At 41.8% G+C, this 22180-nt stretch overlaps 1 protein-coding gene across 1 annotated transcript in view; it reads left to right on the top strand.

Annotated features, from left to right (window-relative positions):
• The first annotated feature begins 416 nt into the window (after window positions 1-416).
• Window positions 417-22180, top strand: part of MSH2 (mutS homolog 2) — a 51681-nt gene continuing 29917 nt past the window's right edge. The window contains exons 1-6 of the mRNA XM_055725711.1: window positions 417-674; window positions 3243-3397; window positions 3799-4077; window positions 4407-4553; window positions 5606-5755; window positions 7995-8128. Coding sequence (XP_055581686.1) covers window positions 455-674; window positions 3243-3397; window positions 3799-4077; window positions 4407-4553; window positions 5606-5755; window positions 7995-8128 — 1085 coding nt within the window. The 5' untranslated portion in view covers window positions 417-454. The remainder of the gene's footprint in view (window positions 675-3242; window positions 3398-3798; window positions 4078-4406; window positions 4554-5605; window positions 5756-7994; window positions 8129-22180) is intronic.

Genomic DNA, 22180 nt, shown 5'->3' on the forward strand with positions numbered 1-22180 from the left:
GACACTTTTCCTCACGGAGTAAGCGGAGCCACAGCCTCAGCGCGGCTGCCTGGGGCTCCCTCCCGCCTCTGGGAAGACCTTTGAATGGCGGCGCGCCTGCGCCAGTGAGGCCGGCGTACTTCAGCTTTGTCGTGAGGTTGTACACACACACAAACTCCTGTCAGCGTAGGGGGCCCGGCGCTGAGGCAGCACCGACCACGGGCACCGTGCGGCCGGCCCGGCCCGGCCCGGGCGCCCCCTCCAGCGCCCACCGGCGGGGCGCCAACAGCCCCGCGGCGTTACCATGGCAGCGCGCGGCGCGCGGAAAGCCCCGCCCCTCCCCGCTCCCTCAACGCCGGCGGCCGGGCGCCGCGTAGGGGCGGGGCGGATGTGATGCGCTTACGCGAGGCCCGCGTTGATTGGAGCGCCGGTGAGCGCGCGCGCGCCAGGCGGCTCGTTGGCGGGAGGCGGCAACATGGCGGCAGAGCCGCCGCGAGAGGCCGTGTGGCCGGAGGGCGCGGGGGTCGAGGCGGGCTTCGTGCGCGCCGTGCTCTCGCTGCCCGAAAAGCCCGACACCACCGTACGCTTCTTCGAGCGCGGCGATTACTACACGGCGCACGGCGCGGACGCGCGGCTGGCTGCGCGCGAGCTCTTCCGCACCCGAGCCGTCATCCGCCAGCTGGCGGGGGCCCCGGGTGGGTGCAGCGCGGGCCCCGGGCGGGCGCGGCGGGGCGGGGGCGGCTGGGGGGCGGACCGGGGGCGGCTGGGGCTCGCCGCGGGGGGCGGCCGGGGCGGCCGGAGGGGCGCCGGGCGGCGGGGGCAGCCGCAGGTGGCGGGGGGAGGGGTCACTGGGGTGCTGCGTGGTGTCGCGGTCGGTCGCTGTATGTCGCGGCGGCCGTGGGCTGACGTCGTGCGTGGCGTCATTTGTCAGGGAGAGGGACCTTGGGGCGCGGCCGCGTGCCCGCTGCGGGGGGTGCAGTGGCCCGGGTGGGAGCCGAGGTGCCAAGAGGGTTTAATACCCGCTGGGATTCACCGCGGCCTGCAAGCGGGGTGACTGGGGGTGAATCTTTCTATTTCAGCCTCCTGCGGATTTGCGATAGGTAGTAGGGTTACTGTGAGTAGGCTGCGCGGCAGAGCAGTAGGTGGTAGGGTTACCGTGAGGGGGGTGCGCGGCAGGTGTAGGTGCCCAGGCGTGGGAGGGCACGCGGCGGGTGCTCCTCGCTGTGCTGCAGGTGGCACATGCGGCGAGCTGAGCGCAGCGTGTTGCGTAGCCCCGCAGCTGTTAATAACGCATTTTCCAGCACGTTGGTGGCGATTTCCATTTGTGAAAACGATTGTGTGATATTTTCTGTGATAACCGATGAGGCTCATACAGTTCTATAGCGCAGGTGATGGGTAAATGTTGGTAATGTCACGCTTGACTAATGATGGCCTGCAGAACTAACAAACAAACATTTAATTATGTATTGCATAAGATTTTTCTCTTTCATCTGTTCCTCCTTGCTTTTTGTTTATTCCTTGGTATATGACAGTGGGGCTTGCAGATGTTGGGTGGAAGAGCATCGAGATGACTTTATCTCATCAGAAAAGTCAAACTTTACTATTATCCTTAATCTCAGGGAACAGAAAGTTGAGAAGTTATTGGCTCATACTTCACAAAACAAACCTGTTAGTTATGAGTGATTTTGTGTGTGTGTGCGCACACAATGGCATTAAAACCAGAATGACATTCCCGTATGCTTTTCACTTTCTATTGCAAGTGATGAGCTGATATGTAAAAACAGAAAAAAAACCCCTATCTCCTCCCCGGAACCACAAAAAAACCAAACTGTGGCAAAGTTGTAGAGCTTGATAGTTTCAAATGTAGAATTTAGTGTGTCTTCCAGGCTAGAAAGATATGCATCAGTATTATTTTTGTATTCCGTTTAAAAATGAACATTTCACAGATGTAAGCCTATTGACAATGACTATTGACTCCAGTTTTAAAACATTTAAAACCTTATCTAGCATATCCAAATAAAAGTCAACATAAAACTACATGGTTTTTTTCTTTCAGGATGATTACAAAGCACACATCAGCTTCAGCTGCCCCCTGCTAGCATGTTATGTAGACTCAGCTGAAAAAAAGAAAAATTATGTGTTGTTGGACAGTTCTGTACTGGGAAAGAGAACATAATTATGTGCGATTTTTTACTTGCTTCCAAAAAGAGCAGTTTTTTACCTGCTTCCGAAAAAAGTCTTAATAGACACTTGAGGAAAGAAAATTTGAAAAATCCTATGTAAAATAAACCCATCAATTCCTACAGGTGTGGAAATTTTCTGTTTTATCATCTTTCACATAAAGGAAGAGCCTCACATGTGATGAAGGCATGCTACTGAAAAGAAGGATGTGATCATCCGTATCTTGCTTGTGCTTACTTATATGTCACCTAGCTCTCATTTATCTGATGCCAGTCTGAGTTAATTCCATTTGTTGAGCTGGCAGAAAATTTAGTATATGCACCCAAACCCCCAGTTTGTTTAGTAGCGGAATTACCTTACTCTGTGAGTAGGCTGGTGCCAGAGGTGGTGAGGGAGGTGGGGAGGTAGAAGTAGTATTGCACTTCTTGGCAGCTGTACAGAATAAAATTTGTTCAACTGTATTATCTGCCTGTACCCTTATAGGAACAGAAGCAAGAATTTTGTCAATTAGGCACTTTCTGAGTCAGGTTTTAATGTCAACTATTATACTTTTTTTGAGAATATTTTTTTTTACAGTATATATTGTGATAAAAAGGAAGTTCTTGGCACTTGTGCCTTACCATCTTTTGGGTGTGAATAGGGTGACAGTCTGTTCTGTCAACAAAGGTGGCTTATCCGGGAAGGAGAAGATGTTACCCAAGAAGGAAAACCTGTAACAGGTTTCCACCGCTCGTTAGATTAAAATGTGCGAAACATTAACTAGAAAATGAAATCAATAATATTGCTAGGAGAGGGGAAAGGTGAGAAGAAACAGATCTCTTTGTATATATGTTTAGGTTTAGTGACATTTGGAAATGAACATAGATTTTATTTGGATATGGAGTATGCTTTCCTCATTCTTAATATTAACCAGTTGAATCTTGTGGTTTTGTGTTGTTTCATGGATTTTACGTGTTTGCTGCTTTGATATTAGAATAGTATCCTTCCTGAAGGCTGTTTTTGGGGATTTTGATTACAGAAAATAAACATTATGAACAAATGCAGGTATCTCACGATTTCATTTTTTTTTCCTGTTTTTGTAGGAGCTCAGAAGCTTGAGAGTGTAGTGCTTAGTAAAATGAACTTTGAATCGTTTGTGAGAGATCTGCTTCTGGTTCGTCATTACAGAGTTGAAGTTTACAAGAACAAAGCAGGCAGTAAATCTGTTAAAGAAAATGACTGGTATTTAGCATACAAGGTACAACTTTCAACCTTTCTTTATAATTGTAAGATGAAGGAAAAATAAAACAAACGTGTAACTGTTTCTTGAGCCCCTCAGCTTAGAGTTTTGGGATTTTCAGGGACTGATGTTGGTGGTACGATGGCAAATCATGTGGTCTGTTACATATTGCAGTATTTTCTACTGCTGTAAGGTTGGAAGAGCTTGTTCTGTATCTTTGCCGTAGGTTGGGAAATAAAGGAAACCTGAAGTAGTTCACTTTTTGTAGGTGATATGTAAAATTTTAATGGTTAAAAAAATAGAACAGCTGTATTCCTTATATTATATTGAACTATTCAGTACTTTTATCAGTTGTCCTTTTTAAAGAAAAAAAGTGTGTATATGCACAGTTTTTAAAAATGTATTTCTTTTCTGAATAGGGTTCTCCAGGAAATCTTGCCCAGTTTGAGGAAGTTCTCTTTGCCAACAATGATATGTCAACGGCCATTGGGGTTGTGGGGGTTAAGCTGTCAACTACTGATGGACAAAGAGTAGTAGGAGTGGGGTATGTCGACACTACGCTGAGAAAATTGAGTGTCTGTGAGTTTCCAGATAATGATCAGTTCTCAAACCTTGAAGCTCTACTGGTTCAACTGGGACCGAAGGAGTGTGTGCTACCAGGAGGAGAGACTACAGGAGAGATGGGAAAACTACGACAAGTAAGGGAACCATTATGGATTACAGTTAGACGAAACTTTTATCTAAAAATCTGTATTCTAGCTTATTAGCTAGGCTCCATGATTTATGAAAAAACTAAGGAGCAATGTGTTAAGTCGAAGAAGTTTTGATTTACGCATCCAAAATTTATTTGTCGACCATTGGCATTTTAATCAACAAAGGTTGTACTAAGGGTAAAATCTTCCTGTCATTCTTCTCTCTGCAACCTAGCAGGAAAGAAATACCTCTTCAGGGTTTGTTTCTATGTGATGAACATCTGTCCCCTGAATATTGAAAGTAATTGATAACTCTGCGTGTTTATGGACAACAGGTCATCCAGAGGGGAGGAATCCTGATTACAGACAGGAAAAAGGTGGATTTTACAACAAAAGATATTGTTCAGGATCTGAATCGCTTGTTAAAATCAAGAAAAGAAGAACAAATGAATAGTGCAGCACTGCCAGAGATGGAAAAGCAGGTGAGCACAGAGTGATATTTAATGTGCCCCTGTTTTTTAGAAGCAGAGTGGTCTGTGCACGTGTTGTGAACTGATCTCCTCTGCATTCTTGCTGAAGTGTTTTGACAGTTCTGCTCAGCTTGAGTCTTTGTTGAAGTTGAATTCCAGGGGTCCTGAAACAAAATGAGAAAACCCTTCACTTACTTTTTTAAAGCAGTAAATTCTGGTAAGGAAACAGACTGTGCATAAGAGGTCCTTCCTGTTCATAACCTATCTAGCCTAAGGACCAAAATAGAATACTTTGATTATTTTGCATGACAGGAAAATTGGAATTTGAAAACAAAGTAATGTTTATGATAATATTTCTGTTTTATAACATCTTATGGCTCAAGCATATGATTGAATGCCTGCATGTGAACTGAACATGTTTGTTCTTAGCTCCAAACAATAGGTGATTTGCTTGAGATAAACATGTTAAAATGCCCTTTGCTACTGATGCTCACTGCAGGTATAAAGTACAGATTATTCTCCCTTAACGTGTGATTTCATAACAGGTTAAAATTGTTTGAAGTGTGTTGCAGCTGAATAAGTCAGTCACGCTGCCACCTCCCTTTTGTGCTGGCACTAGCGTTTGTAATGCTGTGCATTGAGTCAGATCTGATCCTTGTTCTGGCTGAAAACTAACCCTGAAACCACGTCCTGAGATGATCCATGACATCTCATTTATCTGCAATAACTTGTTTGTTTTCCTGAGCAAGAAACATCTTGATAACAGCTTTGGAAAGCTGGCAAGATGTGCACTTCACACTTTGTTTATCAGGTTATGCAAATACGTAGTTGTTCTTGCACCTACCTAGAAAGACACTGCAGTGCCATAGAATGTCCCTATGAAAATGAAGTCTTGTCAAACAGGACGGCTGTCATAGCCATGCTGGAACTGACATGGCTCAGTCTTCCCTGATTGTAATTTTCTAGGGGCATTTATCAATCAATACTCTCCAGTTCAGGAGTGTTTCTAACTAGAATGTGGTGTCTTTTATGTGTTGGTTTGTGTGGTTTTTTTTAAACTGCAGGTTGCTGTTTCTTCTTTGTCGGCTATTATCAAGTTTTTGGAGTTGCTGTCAGATGAGTCTAATTTTGGACAATTTGAACTGACTACTTTTGATCTTAGTCAGTATATGGTTCTAGATAATGCAGCAGTTCAAGCCCTCAACCTTTTTCAGGTAAGAAATGCACGCTTGAATTGGTAAGTGGTTTGCAATATACTTACATAGCTGCTTCATAAGTAGCCTGACTGCTGAATCGTAGCTACCTAGATACTTATTAATGTCAACTTACACATTTTAGCTTTGTGTTCAGCTACTCCTGTGCAGTGTGTGTTTTAAACAGCTGCTGTCGCTGCCTTTTATTTTGTTAGCTTACTTTGAATGAAGAGAAGATCAGTAAGGAGGTAGGAACAGGCCATAAACAAGTGTCTGTGTTTTGTGTTTCCTTGGTTTTAGTTGGAGAAGTTCTCTTCTCCAGTGTCAGGACCAGACTTGGGTTGTGGGAGAGGAGGAGGGTTCTGTAGTTTTGTGGTATAATAGGGGTCTCCAAAGAATAGCTATACAGTAGTACTGTTTTGGGGAAAGAGAATAGAAATGTGAATTAGATAGTATTAGAGGAAACGGGAAGCATGTGGCAGGCAGGAGCACTGCTGGTGGTGATGGAAAGGGAGAGGTGGCTGCAGCAGGCAGGGCAATGAACAGGACAGTACTTAAGAACGTTCTGAAAGCACCATGGCATGCTAACTGGCCAGTGTCAGTTTTACTTTTTACACATGTTTTCTACAAATCCAGGGAGACTGCATGTCTGTTTTTCTGCTTCACCCCTTTATGTAGCTGTAGGAAAACGTGGACTCAAAGTGGTGTTTCTCTTTTATTTTCATGTTAGTAGACCCTGCTTAGTGATCTTTGCTTGGAGCCAATCTGCTTGAGCTTTGAATGTATAGGAGGAAATGACAAATAGGGTCCCCGGTTTACCTTGGAGGGATTTCTGAAGGAAAAAAAGAGCATATATTCAGCATCTGAGCTGATTACCTTGGAGAGAGATGTTCTAATATTTTTTTTCTTTATTTCTTGATTCTGTACCACTGTAGCAAAAATTGTATCTCTTTTCAAGCTTTATGGAGGTGTTCTAGGAAGTTCAGCACTGTCTTAGCTACATCCCTTTATAAATCCTTGCAGGTGTTGTGTGTTATGATAGGAAATACACTGTCGTGTCTGTTGTGAGCTTTGAAACAAGGGGTTTGCCATGTAACAGAGATCTGTGTTGTTGCCTGTTTGGCAAGCTGTGCGGAGGTTTTTGGGCAGGCACCTAAAGCCAAGTATTTTGTAATTTGAGTTGCTCTGTGGAGTAGGCTGGTAAAGTTCTCGTGGCACAGCAGTTGCGGTTGATTATATGAAACTGCAGCCTTCCAAATTGGATGTGCTGAAGTAGGTTATTTGTGTGCAATAGATCTATGTACTCTGTGACACTTCTTTGGATTCGGAAGTTTTTCATATGCAATACTGTCCAGAACACTGAAAATAGGTACATCCACTTTAGATACTAGATTTTCTAGGGATTAAATGTGTCAGTATACCTTCTCACTGCATTCTTTTCCTCTTGTGGTGATGCTAGTTCTGCATCCCAGTTGTTGACAGGTATCCAGGCCTGCCCCTTGGTGAATGCTTGCCTGCTGTTTTAATTGTAGGTGTTCTAGGGTAGAGAGGGTTGAGATTTTAATTTCAAAGTTAAGAGCTGAAACAAGCTTATTTGCTGTTCTTCAGTGTTAACCAAAATTTTTGCTGCTTCGCTGTTTGTGCAAAGAACAAAGAAAACCCCAAGAAAAATGCCTAAAAGGCTGTCTTGAGTCCAGTTGATATTAAGCATAAATTATAGATGATAAACTATAATCTGAACAGGGTAAGCTTAGAGATGTTTATAGTACTCCAGAGGTGATCTAGGGAAGCTTGAGAGAATTTGGATAACTGTGTTTTTTCCCATTGCCTCATTGTGTCCCTGCCCCACCCCTCAAAGATCTCCAAGCAAAACCCTTGAACCCAAGTCCTGTTTCTTGCTTTTTTTTTTTGATGGACAGGACCTCTATTTTTCGACCTTATAAAGGGCAAACGAGCAAATATCTAGGTATATTTCCACTTTTCCTATTCAAAGGACAAACTTCCCAGTGACTAGGTATGTTTCTAACTGTCCTGTGCAGTCAGGCTGAATTTCAAAATAGACAAACCTATGTCTTGCTTGCCATATTCCAGGGACCAGAGTGTAAGTGCTTTGATGCCATGCTGTTTCGTTTGCCTTTTTTGATGGGTGCCAAGTTGAATACAAAAAAAATACTGAACTGTTCCTAGGTAGCAAAGTTAAGTGCCATTCAGTGTCAGTAAACTTCACTAACTTTGTTTTTTTCTTTTGCTTCCTTTCCAGAGTTCTGTGGAAAATGCTAATACTGCACAGTCTCTAGCAGGTTTACTAAATAAATGCAGAACCCCCCAAGGACAAAGACTAGTTAATCAGTGGATCAAACAACCACTTATGGACAAGAATAGAATTGAAGAAAGGTAACAGTATTATGCATTTGATAAACTTGCACAACTTCGTAAATATTTTGCAGAAGGCTCTTTTGTTTTAAGCGCAAAATACTACAATCAAGAAATAACGTGGTTGGAGGTTTTTGTGTGCTATCCTGTAACACATTGTAGTTAAACAGAGCAGAAGATGTTTTTCCCTGAGACGCAGATTGACGGGTTACTATTAGATTAAATTTTTTTTGCAGTTACAACATTTGAAACAGGAGGTATGATATGTTTAGATGGTCAAATGATTCATGCTACAGGCTAAAGCAGTGTAGCAGCCACTTCCTAACCGTTGGTCGTACTGCAAATGCTCAGTCTGTATAATAATATTTTGATGTCACTTCCATTTCACCCATTAAAAAAAAAGAAATCCACAGAACAATTAAGCAGTAGCGACCTCTTCCTATTTCCAGGAAAAAAACCTACCTTTGGTTTCATTGGGTCACTATTATCATATCTTGTCTAGAGATTGTGGCCCTAACAGGAGTGGTCTTTTTCTTCCTTCTGCTTTCATACTGCTGCCTGTCACCATGCAGATAGCAGTATCTGTCAGTACGAAACCTTAGAGAATCTGGCAAATCTCTGCTGAGAATGTGCAGATAAACCTCAGTCTTTCAGAAAGGAAAACTGCAAAGGCCATATTCCTGCTGCGTGTATTTATCTCGTGTTCACCATGCAAACAGAAGTTAACACTTTTTTTTTTAAACTTGTGCTAAATATAGCTGTATTCTTATAATCTAAAACCAGACTTCATGCAAGTCAAGTGGTTATCAGGTTAATGCATTGCAAGATGTATATTAATGTGTATCTTGACAAAGCAGGAGAGGCCAGAAAACTGAATTTAACTTTGGTACCTTCTCTAAGGCTTGTATTTCAGATGAGGCATTACAGGTGTGTCTGTATATGTTGTTGGGCTTTAGCACAGATCATTATTACCAAAAAAGACATTCTGGCTTGGCATGCTGATATTTAAGTTGTGCAAAGAGTAGTTTTCTCTCTAGATTTCTGGAGACTGTTAATCTGCTTCTTGCAATAAATCTTTCTGCTTTTTGTAATCATTTGCAGAATGGTGTGTAGTAACTTGATCAGAGCCCACTTAGAAATGTTATTAATGTGACACTGAAATATTTGTCCCCAAGTTTATTGAATGCTGTATCTTACTCTTGTGTTATAAGAGCTTTTGCCATTAGTTCTTAATTACCTACCCAGGTTCTTCTACTTAGGTCAGTTTTGGATCCTAAGATCTGAGCCAAGTTTAATTTTACAGTTATGTTGGTGTTAAGATTTTGAAAGTTCCTACTCCCGTTGGTAGTTTTCTTATGTCAAAAAGTAAACACTGGAAATTTAAACTTCTTTGTCAGACTTGTTTGCTCCTTGCTGTACATCGCAAGTCCTGCAAGTTTGGGAGAGAGACAGTGTTTTCTTTGTAAAACTGTGGTTAAAATAGAGGCAGAAAATGTAACTTGTCATGTTTGTTAGAGTTGTGATCATCCTTGCATTTTGTGTTGTGATTCTGTGTGGCTAATGTTGACTGCATTTATGAAAAGCTATATTTAAAGGAGGAGTAATTAAATGGAGTTAAGCTCTTAGTGAAGCTTGTGGAGGTTGGTGTATCCACGTGTTACAAGGTTGAAAGGGGTCTATTGATAACCTCCTTTATCTTGCCCAACCACAGAATCGTTGGGGCTGCAATTTGTTAGAAGTAGTTTGTACTTGCAGACACTGAAATACTATAGTCATACTCTTTTCAGGTTATTCTGCAACATAGCCAAGCCTGTCTGAATGCATCTTGCCTTCAAGTACTGCTTGGATAAATTTAGTTCTTTGGGATAAAAGCAATGTATTTTACTCATAAGCTGTTGGTGTGCCATCCTCAGTCTTAATGCTTTTCAAAGCGTGTAGGTCTGTTTTTTTTTTAGTCCAAAGGAACAAGCATAATAAGAGAAGCTGTTAGTGAGACTGAGATGTATTGACAGATTCAAGTATCTTTTGGAAGATATGCAGTTGCTAAGTTGTTTTCTATATGCTTTACATTATATTGTGGCTGTTTTAAGAATTACAAACTATAATTGAGAACACATAGGTGGTTTGGGAAGGAAATACCTGGACTGCTGTTCCTTTACATGTCGTATGTTGTCAAGGGGAGTTACTGATTATTTATTGCTTGAAGTGTGCCACCTTTAAAGGACCCCATTTAACACTAACCTAACCAGTGCAAAACTGTTTGCAAAACTAGATCAGTGCAGTTTAGGCTGATGTTAGGTGACATGTGTTTTGAAGTAAGCCTCTTGTTTTGCTTATACAGGAGCTATTTTGACTTAACTTGTATTTTAGTAGGGTAGAATTGGATGTGCAAAAGTTCATGTAGAAAAGGGAGACTCTTGTAACCCTCTGCTGAGACCTGTAGGTGGTGCAAGTAATCTTTTGGATCTAAATGGATCAACTTCTTTCAGTAGTTTGTAACCTGCAATGTGGTGTTAACCTTTATGGATAAATAGAACACAGAGCTACATCACTAGGCTATATTAACCATTGATACAGTAAGAATGCAAATTAATGTACAAGTGCACATGCTTCAGATAAAATGTTTGTCTGCTGGAACAGCTCCTAGTGAGAACTAAGAAAACAGGGGTTCTTGATACTTGTGTGCCTTGAAGGGCTTGGGATCTTGCCCATGTCTGGCTGATTTTCCATGATTAGAAAAATAATTAGCAGTCATAAGGATACAAGATGCAGCCCTGCTTCTCAGACACATGTGTGTTCAGAAGGCAAGTGCATGAGGTTCTTGTGCCTTGCCTTATAGTCAGCATGTTTCTGAAATTAAAATGTAGTCGCAGAGACAGGAAGTGGAAATAAATATTTTAATTGCATAACATGATCGACTGTAATACAGCAAGCAACTTCAGTATGTAACCTTTATTGTTCAGATATGGGAAAGTCTGAGAAATATGTCACAGTGTAAAAACAGTGCTTTTGTTGTGCCCTGAGAAGAGAGCTCATGCTGAATATATTTAATTTTTTTCTGTCTTTGGGGGAAGCTCTATCTGACATCTATACACAGCACAATCATAAGATTCCAACTTACCTTTTTAGCCCTCTATACGTACTGTGGCTGAACCTCTTGCATATCTATGTACCGTGATACAAGAGATGCAGGGATCTTGGAGTAGTTAAAGGCTGTCCTCAAACATCGCTTGTTTTGAGCTTTTCTCCTGTGTGCCTAGATATCATGCTGCATGGGGGCCACATTGTAGAAACGAGTCCTATCTCTAGCAGAGTGAGAAAGTAAGAGATTTAGGAAGCTTGAGGTGAATAAGTGGCTAGCATGGTAAAATTTCCAAGTTTGTAGAACATTCTTATGAATCAATCTTGAATGACAACTAATGTAGCAGCTTGTTTAAAAATGAAAAAAAATCCCAACTTGTTGCTAGTAGTGTAGGCAGGCTTGAATGCCTTTACAGTGCTTCATTTAGCAGTAAGTTAACTAACATATGCTTTTCCTAGCAGATAAGTGGAGCGACAGAGTGGGTAATGCATATGGGATAGCTCAGAAGCCACGTGGTTGGGGGCTCGTCTCAGGTGCACAGGAATAGAGCATGGATGGGAAGCAGCCAGGTGAAGTGAGAAGTTGGTGCGTTGCAGGCCTGTGATCTCCCTTGGGTCACCGGAATGTGCTCAGGTAGCTGGGGTGCTGGAGGGTGTGCTCATCATGAAGGCCAGGCAGGGAAGATGGGAGGGGTTGTGTTTCTGCAAAGGTATGGCTTGGATGTGAATGCACAGAGCTCTGCTGCAGAGCGGGCCACGTGCGTGGGTCAGGATTAGAGGGGGGCAGCAGGGCGGGGGATGTTACAGTGAGCATCTGCAGCACACCTGCCCCATCGAGGTGAGGAAGTGGACAAAGCTGCCTTGAGACAACAAGAAGAAACATTAATCATAGGCCCTGGCTCTCTTGAAGGTCCCGAGCCACCCTGGCACCTGCTGGAGCGAAGCGTGATGCTTGCATCTTTGCATGCGCTGGCAGAAGAGTCGGCCAGGCGAGTCAGCAGCGTGCCCTCACAGTGGTGAAGGGTGTCTGGGCACTGGGCTCCACTACTAAGGGCACGTTGAGGAACATGGTTGTTCACATCTGCTTGGTAGCTGTGAGGCTGCACCTAGAGTGCAGTATCCAAGTGTGGGGCTTTGCAGTCCTGGTAGATGGACAAGCAGGACCCAGTCCAGCTGGAGGCCGCTGGTGAGGATCGTGGGCTGCAGCGTGTGGTGGTTGAGGCGATGCCGAGGGAGCTGTTTGTAGCCTGGAGAAGAGAAGGCTAAGGGACAGAGCTCACTGCTGCTTTCGCCTGCCTAGTGGGTGGGAATTGTAGAGAAGGTGAATCCTGGTGCTTCTTGCAAGGGACAGCAGAAGTAGAACGCAAAACAGACACCCACCAAAAGACCCTCCAGCTAGATAGAAAGAAAAAAAATCTTCACTGCGAGGATGGCCAGACTCTGGAATGTGTGCTCAGAGAGATGGAGGGATTTCTGTACTTGTTCACAGAAATTAGCCTTGTTTTGAGCAGGAGGTGGAACTAGAGGCCTTGAGTTTCCTTCTAATGTAGATTGCTCTGCATTAGGTTTTCACTACTTCTGCGCTCTTTTCTAACCTGCAGCTGTCCCTGCAAGGATTGGAGATGGGCATTGTTGCTTCTGCCATTGTGGCTAGCAGCTCTGGAAAGGCCTTCAGTACTTTTCTGACTACGGGTCAGTAGTTCTGCACAGCAACAGACTGATTTCAGGCAGTTAAATTAGTAGGCGGTAGCCTGTGTCTTCAGTAAGGGAGGGGAGAATGTGACTGACTTGAAGCTTTGCCTAAATAGATTAATTAAGATGGGCTTTAAATGCTGGGAGTGCCCCTAAATACTGGTAAAGAAGCTTCTGAGGTACAGGCTGAATCCAAAGGATTGGAAGACAGAAATGTGATATTTTTTTGTTGTTGTCGTGTAGACTGTGATGCAATAAATACTTCATGTGATAGAAGTTGTTATTCCAGTGACATGAAAATGGTCGCTTCCCAGCAAGCCTCTAGAAATGTTAAGAGAAATGTCCCCTTTGTCATTCTAGAAGTTATCATCTCTTAAGTCCCCTAGAGCAATGTCTGGAGCTTGGAAACTCTCAGTGCTGCTTCTTTAACCCCCTCACCTCCCTTCACTTATGTTTACTTTTATAAAAACTACTAGATCACCTGTATATTAATTTTGGTTTGCTTGTAAAACTGAGGTTGCCGGTTAGTGCTGCCTAGAAGCCTTGAACAAAAGCTCTACTTCTGTAGAGTCAAGCACGTGTCAGGCCATGTCTCTAGGAAGGAATTTCTATCAAAATCCCAGACACTTGAAACACATTAAAAAGCTTAGATTCTTGTGTTGCAAGAGACGTATTTTTAGTTTTCTTGTTTGAGGAGGGAAGAGGGGGATCTAAATAAAAGCTGAAAAGACTTTTCATGACACCGTCAGGTGTGGGAAAGACAGTGTTGCTGTTTGAGGCACTGGAGATGTGCCTAAAAGCTGTTTGTATTCTGCATGTTATCCCAATCATTTGTGTTCTAGGTCAAGGATCAGCAATCAGCGTTGCAAATCTGTAAACTATGGGTGGCATTCAGTGGTGCAGCACTGGAGCAAGTAGTCATAGTATCTCCTAGTTGATACTTCCAGCTCACCCACTTCATCCTGACAAGTCCTCACTTGGTGCAAAATAAATAGAAGGATTAAGCTTTTGTTCAGTTTCTTCTGCATCTGAATTTTGAGGCTCAAGGGATATGAAAATTAGGCTAAAATTTTGTTAAAACATCAAATTGGTTTTCAGATTTTAAGAAATAATCAAATTGCTATTTATTTAGGGAAATGTGCATCTGTAACTGTCATCCTGTTCTTTTGCTCTCAGCCTGCCAAAAGGAGGTGGATGGTAATTACTGCAGTAGTTAAATTTTACTTAGAATCTGTGTTTAATTATTCAGTTTTTGGGTGTTTTTTCCTAAAATCACAGCCATAAGTTAATGAAACTTCCAGTTGAAGAGTGTGACCATATGAAAATTTTTTCAATGAAAACTTGTGCAAAGCTCTCTGGTTTGTCATGGTATCTTTGGTGGTCATTATTTTGAACATTGTATTCAGGAATACAGTAAATTCTCCGTGAAAGAACAGTGAACATAGTATTGTTTCTGCTCTGTTTAATTTATATCCACAAACATTGGAAAGGTGGCATGTTAGGAAACTGCAACAGAAACTCTTGGCGAGAGGCTTTTGTCTTGACTTGCAATTTAATTTATCATGTATAAGGGTATTAAAAGTCTTTCATGTTTTGTTTATATAGAGTTTTGAGTTTCTCTTCTGTACAGAATGAATGCAAATGAGGAAATACTTGTTTTTACCAGCAAAGTATGTCTTTAGTCTACACAAATTTTAAGGAAGTGCACAGGTTGACAATTTAAGAGCATTAGTGTTGATGGAGTAGTGTAATAAACTTAACCTCTTAATTTTAATAATGTATCGAAACTTGCAAAGAATGAAACAAACACTTAGAAAAAAATAATAATGGAAATATCTTTCCTTGGCTGTCTCTAGTCTTTGAAGACTATGCAGTAATACTGTTTTACCACTGGATCCCAAACTGCTGTATTTAATTAAAAAGGAAGACTGGCACAAAACCTCAGCAGTGTAAGGCGTTATCCCGAGAGGCAGCTGTAGCTGCTTTCCATCTGTGGTTTCTCTGGGAGGTTTTGGGTGGGGCAGTTTCACTATTTGGAGTTTACCAACTTGCCCATGACTGGATAGTACTTGGTGAGTTCCTGCTCTGTCATCTTCATTGTTCTTTGTTACTATATAAGAAATGGGGGTTTACTGGTAATTCTTAAAAGATGGGCATTTATTTTCCAGAAGCTTAAGTACTATGTTGATGGAATGGCAATGTTCAACAAAGGTATTGTGAAACTTATTCTTTATTCAAATTAAAATATTTTTGCCTTCACGTCCTTGACACTTCCTCACGCTAGCTCTTCGTTCTATGTGTAGGATTTCCTTGGTCTTCAGTGGTCAGAATTCAATGTGAAGCTGTTTTGCTTGGTTTTGACTCTTACGCATCATACAGCGACCTGTGGCACTGAGTTGGCTGACAAGTGCTGTGCTTCCCTGACTGGGGATTGTCACCAGTTCCCATGTTATTGGCGCTAGCAGTAGTGTTCATGTAGCTGCTCGGTTCGTCTTTTGATGGGGAATTTAGTGTGCTGAAATAATCAAAGGTATAATGTCATATAGCATCTGATCCAGTAAAACACGAGGCAGCTAGCAAAAGGGGCAATCCTAGTTCCCCTTTCTGGCCTTCAGCTCCTGTTGCTCCCTTTCTTTGGTCTCATAGCTACAGAATAATTTGGTTTGGCTTGTTCACCTGACGAAAACTAGTCCATGAAAAAGTGAGGGAAGTTGGCATCTAAAATTAATCCATTCGCTCTTCTGCAGCTGGTCCATGACCTGCTGTCATCATAAATAAGACAAGATTAGCATAATCTTAAATGCAGATCAAGCAATATCAAAAGCCTGGTCTTCAGATTTAATAATCTGGCTTGTGTTTGCTTTCTCCTGCCATCTTGACTTTTTACAGTTTACGCTAATTAATTTATATTGCATGTTGAATTACCAAACTTGCTACGGGAGGATGAGTTGCATATTTGCCTATCCTTGAGTGGGAAAAGTGTCTGAATCTGGAATGGAGCTGTTCACTACCATCATTGCTCCGTAAACCTGCTGCCTTTCTCACAAATTCACTATAAAGATTCTACTTGAATATTTTAACTCCTATAGAAGACTACAAAAATAATATGAAAGATAATGTATGCATGGAAACTAATAAGTCTTCTGTAATGTTGGGAGGGCAGAAGACATGTCTCTGACAAAATGTTTGGAGGTACTTAGAGAATCCTGTTTTATGAAATACCTTCTTACCACTCTGGTCTGTACAGTTCCTTGAGGGTAAGAGACTGTTTAGTCCAGCAAGATTTTGCTGTGTTTTTGAAGTGGGAGAGGATTTGCTATGTAAAACATGCAAAATTCAACTTTGCTGATGAATCTTGTGTGTGTTTTTTCTTACATAAGCATGCATGTTTAAAAGTTGGGAACGGCATTTATTATTTCGTGAAGGAGCAGGCTGATAGAAGATGAGAATTTTCCCTTTTTATCCCAGCTCCTCTTCTGTGGAGCTGTTTAATTTGTTAAGGGTAATAATTTTGTTATTTCTTAACCGAGAATGAGGAGGAGTGGTGAATGAAATCTAAATAGTGCTGTTACATAAAACTCTAGTCTGAATGCCAGTTCTCAGTAATAACTAAAAAAATAAACTTTACTTATTTGGCCAACAACTTTTGAGAAACATAAGTGAAAGTTTATTTCCCTTTTCTGTGACTTGGCCTGGGCTGTGGAATGGGAAAGAAAAGACACTTTGTTTTGGTTTTAACTGTGATGGGGGTGATCACGTAGGTTGCATGCCCAGGTACATGAAAGTTTCTTTAGTATATAGACAGGAACAATACTTTTTTTTCTAGTTGTTTTATTCTAGTATTTTCAGGACCCAAGTCTTGCAGAGCAGGGCTGGTCTGCCGTGGGGGCGTGGAGTAGCCCCAGCTGCAGAGTGAACCATCAGCAGGAGCTGATGAGGGGGAGATGCTGGCAAGGCCTTTCTGGGTCCCTGCCGCAGGGCGTAGGTGGCCTTCTGGCCTCTGGAGAGAAACCGTGGGACCTTTGACAGGCTCTGGCCACTGCTTGCCTGTGGGAAACGTTCCTGAAGATCCCTCGTTCTGTTGCTCTGAAACACAGCTTGCAGCATGCAGCTCTTGGCCATGTGAAGAGAGAGGTGTGTGACAGTACCATCAGGAGTGCTGCCAGCCTTGCCTTTATAAATGAAGAAAAAACTGTTTCCTTTCTGCTTTTCTTTCTTTTTGTTGTAGGAATTTGTGCGTGTGCCTCGGAGCCCTGCAGTTCTTCGCTTTGACATGCTTTCTGGCTAGAGGAGGCAAAGCATAGCTTTGCTTGTGTGCTTCTGCTTTATTTGCATATGCTTCAGAGTGATGCCAAGCATTCCCTTCCCTCAGGGTCTAAAAATACTGCTGTTGCAGCAGTCTGCTTCAGGAGCAAGATCTTAATTGCATCAAGTGGTACCTTGCTGGCAAGGATAAGAACCAAGATTTTATTTTTCTGCTGAAGAATTGTTTTCTTCTTTACCTTGCCTTATCTGCTGGGGTTGGAAAATGTTCAAACACTTATGCAAAAATAATGAATCATTGGTAACCTATTTCAGAATACGTAAGACTGCAGTAAGTATCTTTGGAGGAAAAATCCATTATGTTGGAGTTAACAATATTTTTCTGATAATCCTGCTTGTTTTTTTTTTTTTATTCTGAGCTCATTAGCTTGCAGTCTCACAGTCAATACATACAGCTTCCAAAGCTTTGCTTGATTGTTATAGAAAATAGTTATTTTTGCCTGGTACCCCTGATATAATCTCAGGGGTTTAATTTACTATCCTTAGGTTTTGACAGAATACTCACGTGGTATATGTAGGAATTAGGGTGGGAAAAGAATCTTGCTTCCCTGATACATAGTAGTTTTATGTTATATACATTTAACTGATGTAAAGGAGTGAACTTTGATTATTTGGAAGAATGCATTTATTGAATTTAATATCTGTAAGTCGCCTGTACTGAAGTTACAAATACCCAGTATTGTCTTCATGGTAGCATGGTTTGGGGGCTGGTTAGGAAAATTAGAAAAGGCAGGAGACTGATGTTTGGATGCATCTTTCTCTTACGTTGCTTGATGTTTCAGGTTAAATAACAGGGAGCCTGAGGTAGAGCACTTTCGTCCAGCTGCTCAGTAGCATTTTGTGTACCCAGCACCCTAGAAGTGTGCGCAGTGTGATTTCTGTGGCTCTCCTAGGGTCCAAAGCTGCCCTTGGACTCTATAATAAAAATGCAGTACTTCAACAGAGCTGCAAAAAATATAGTCAGCATATTCATGGTTGCTTCAAGTTATACATTTGAGATTAAAAGCCAGTAGTAGCAACTTCAATCCAAAGACCTGTCCTGTAGTAGTGGAATGAAGGCCGATTCCTAGTACTAAATCCATCTTGAGGGTTTTGGATACTTGCCTGGAGATACTTTGATTTAGTTCACTTCTGTCTTGAGGGCGAAGGTATGGGAGCAGCAGGCAGCAATACTACCTCACGCTTGTTGTGGTGACAGTGCTGGTTTCTGCCAGTTTGGAAATATTTGTAGGACTGTGGCTTGAGGGCATAATTCCCTAGCCAGCTTAAACCAGCATCAGGATACAACTGGGCTTGTCCACAGCTGATAGGGCCACCCCAGTGTGAGGTAGTTCAGGGGAGCCTCACCGGTGGAAAGCTAACACAGCCACAGCAACCAAAAATGTGTGTTTAGTGAGGGGAGCATCACCATCAGCCTCAGCCCAAGGTGCCTGCAGCTGCTTTAGCCAGTTTTTCTTCATCTGTGCTGTGTGGCTTGCCTGTGTAAACAGCAGGACCACTGAGCCAGGTCATGCTTGGGCTCTATGACTTCTTTGTTTCTGCAGAGGAGTTTTGAAACTCTCTGGGTCTAGACCTGTGAATCATTGCGGAGTCTTTTAGGAGGGTAGGAAGATAATCAGAGTACAGGGATCGCTGTGATCTTACTGGGATGACACCATTGTCTTTGTAAGAATACAGACAGTACAGGTAAACTAAGGTGCATCACTGTGGGGCTCTTTGTTCCTGGTTTGCTGTATCTGTGATTACTCTATTACACATCTTTTCATTGCTAGAAGCCTGGAATTTCACATTCCCCACGTAAAACACTAATGCACTTTAAATTCTGAAAATCGTGATTTGAGGATGTATGTACTGTTGTACTCCATCACTGTTGTCTTGAAAAGTTTTGTTGTTTAGGCAAGCTGTGTCTTTTAGCTCTTTTTTTTTTTCTCCTTTTTTTTTTTTTTTTTCTTTTAGGTTGTAATGGTGATTTCCAGGGAGGGAAACTGTCAAGTCATTTGATGCTACAGAAGCATTTATAGCATGTTTCTTAACTGAGGAAACAAAACCAACTTTGTGCTAGCATGCTAAGAAGAAATGATAACGGGTCACAGGGTTTGGGGAGGAGCAGGCAGGAGACAGAAGAACTTGAGCTGTTTAGTGTGGAGGGGAATAAGTGTGAAGGTGCAGCGTGCTTTTTTGGAAGAAGCCTTTCTTACCTGGGCATGAGCCTCTCGCACGGACCTGTTAAAGTTGTTGGGTTGCCTGCTGCTGAACTACAGACGCTTGTGCATGCACATGTATTTGGGAAAGCTGAAAGAGAGCTCAAATGAACAACTTGTGACGCTCATTCAGACATAAGATTTTGCACCCTAATGATATTGTAGGACCAAATTGTACCCATTTCATTAAATTAACAGAAAGATTTTGACCCCTTGGTTGGGGGTATTCTCCCTTATATGTAAGGTGTGCTAGAGGGGTATATATACAACTCACAGTGGTTTGAGTTGTTGATGAAACAAAACCCTGGATTCAAATCTTTGTGTCTTAAAGTACTGGAAGAACTGGTGCTTGTGGCAGGTCCCCCTGCAAGGCTGCTCCTGCTGCTTGGGTAAATATTGCCACCAGCTGGAGGTTCGCTGCCGGAGACCGGGGCAGCTTTTGCCTGCGCACTAAATTTGGAATGTTATTTTTGTAAATGCATGTAACAACTCTGATTGTATCGGGCAAAATGACAGGGGATAGTCAGTGTGATCTTTATGCTGCTCAAATGTGTGCTGGAGTAAAGTAATTCTCAATATTAGGCTTCAGATAGCAGATTTCTGCTCCTGTGTGCCCATCTTAGGTGTCTGTCTTGATACTTCAGAGGTTGTAAAGCATACTGGGATTCTATATCATGAAAAGAGCTTTGCAAATTTAAGGTGATAGTTACTGCTTACATGAGGTGGTGATGACTGGTCTTGGGCTGATGTTTGTGAGAGATGTTTGCCTGGGGACCGTTTGGGTCACCAGGGAGTTTCTAAAGGAAGCTTAGGACAGTGCCTTGCCTATTTCTGGCTGGAAAACACAAATGCAGGTATTAATTGACTACAGCAACTTGCTGTAGTAGGCTTCCTTCAGGATGTTAAAATCTTAAAATCCCAGGTGCTTTGTATGGAAAAGAGAACCTGATTAGAACAAGTAAGATGGTGGCTTGGCTCCCCCCCCCCCCGAAGAGGCAGTACCTGAGGCTGTAGTTAATGATATTATTCTTGTAATTTCTATAGGATTAGAAAAGAAGAATTTATCAGTATTATTTAGTTAAGTGTGTCCAGGAGGGGTTTACCTCCGCTACATTGGATTAAGAAGAGATCTGAGTTTGAAAGAAACCTGAGGGAAACTGAAATTAATGGTACATGAGTGTTTTCCACTTTCCTTTGTATAAAGGAAATATGAAATTAAACTTACAACTGTGCATATTCTGAAACTTCTGTGGTGAGATTGAAGTCTTAGCTGTCTTAAAGCAGTCCTTAATATGCTGCTTTTGTACAGTGAGGTTTCTCTGATAAAATTCTCTATGAAGAGTTGGACAGGAAAGTTGATCTTAGTCTGCAGTTGTAGACAGCCTTTAGCAGGCAGAGAATACAAATGCATGCTCTTCAGAAGACTCGGCTGTTTTATAGCCAGGGGAGTTACAGCCTTTAAGATCATCTTTAAAAGTAAGTCAGCTTCTCATAAAAAAGGGCATTCTTAATTTGATTTCAGTCTTAACACTTTTTTCCTTGTGTCGTGTGGAATTTTTAGTTAGTATCATTTGTCCCTACAAAATTGTCTACCAGAATTCGGGATTTTAAGTTACTACTCTGTAGTAGTGACTAAATATATGTATTACTGACAATTAAATATATATGTTACTGATTACATATAGATCCACATTTCATAATATTAATAAAAAACCACAGTGCTTTTTCTGAGCAGCAGTGCTTGGAGGAAGCCTTTTCTTTCCTGCACGCACAGACAGACACAGAACTGCGCAGGGTTTTGCAGGTTGGTGGAGGAGAAATTAAAACCTGGGTGCTTTATAACTCAGCTTGTACCTCTCGCTGTTTTGTTAGTTTTTTGTGTGCTGGCTGACCCTGCTCAGGCATTAAAAATACTCTATTCATGCTAACTCTGGTCTTTTATTTTAATCTGTTAGTTTAGCTATTATTTCTACAGACAGAATTGTTTTCATTGTTCTAGGAAATCTGTATACATATCAGGCTTGATTTAATGTCTTCCCATTAACTTAAACTTCTCCATCTAGCTCCGTAAAAGCCTAGAAATATAACAAACCCTTCTGACAACATCTGTGTAGTGGCAGGACTGAGTGCAGTAACCTTAAAATTGTGGTGAAAAATGCGGTATAGGTGTAGCAAAGGAAGAAGCAGTCTTTTCTGATGTCAAATGAGATGTAAACATCAGTGGAATGGAAGCATTGTGATGAGACTTGGGGAAGTGTGTGCCGTTCATTAGATCAGAAACACATTTTTGTTGTCGTCTTTTGGTGTGGAGCTTTGGTCTTTTGTGTGTTAATGGTAGGTGTGAGAGACAGCTCTTATCAACAGTAAAATACGGGAAGAGATTAAATGCTTTCAGTTAGATTCCAGAATATTTAACAGAAACTTGGAGATAGGTGAGGTTTTTTTTCTTCTCCCTCCTTCTGTCTCTCAGAGCACACTAAACCTGATGTTACTTGTTACTGCGCAGAATTCAAAGCCAATAAATAACCATGGTTTTGAATAGCAGGGGGAAAAAAGGGGAGATTGTAATTTTCAAGTTGAAGAAAAGCACTTGTGTTGGTTTTCAGTTGTATTAACTGAAATTGTTTGATGTTCTTGTGGTTTAATTTGCAAGTTTAAATAACTGTCTTGAAACAAAGAGGTGTTTTATGTTCTAGTGTGGTTTCACTAGTTATTGTTTCTGTTCTCTTGACTGTGCTGCATTAGATCTGTGGTGGAAAGTGTTGCCTTATTTTCC

The sequence above is a fragment of the Falco cherrug genome, chromosome 13 (assembly GCF_023634085.1).
Source record: "Falco cherrug isolate bFalChe1 chromosome 13, bFalChe1.pri, whole genome shotgun sequence".
Lineage (NCBI taxonomy): Eukaryota > Metazoa > Chordata > Aves > Falconiformes > Falconidae > Falco > Falco cherrug.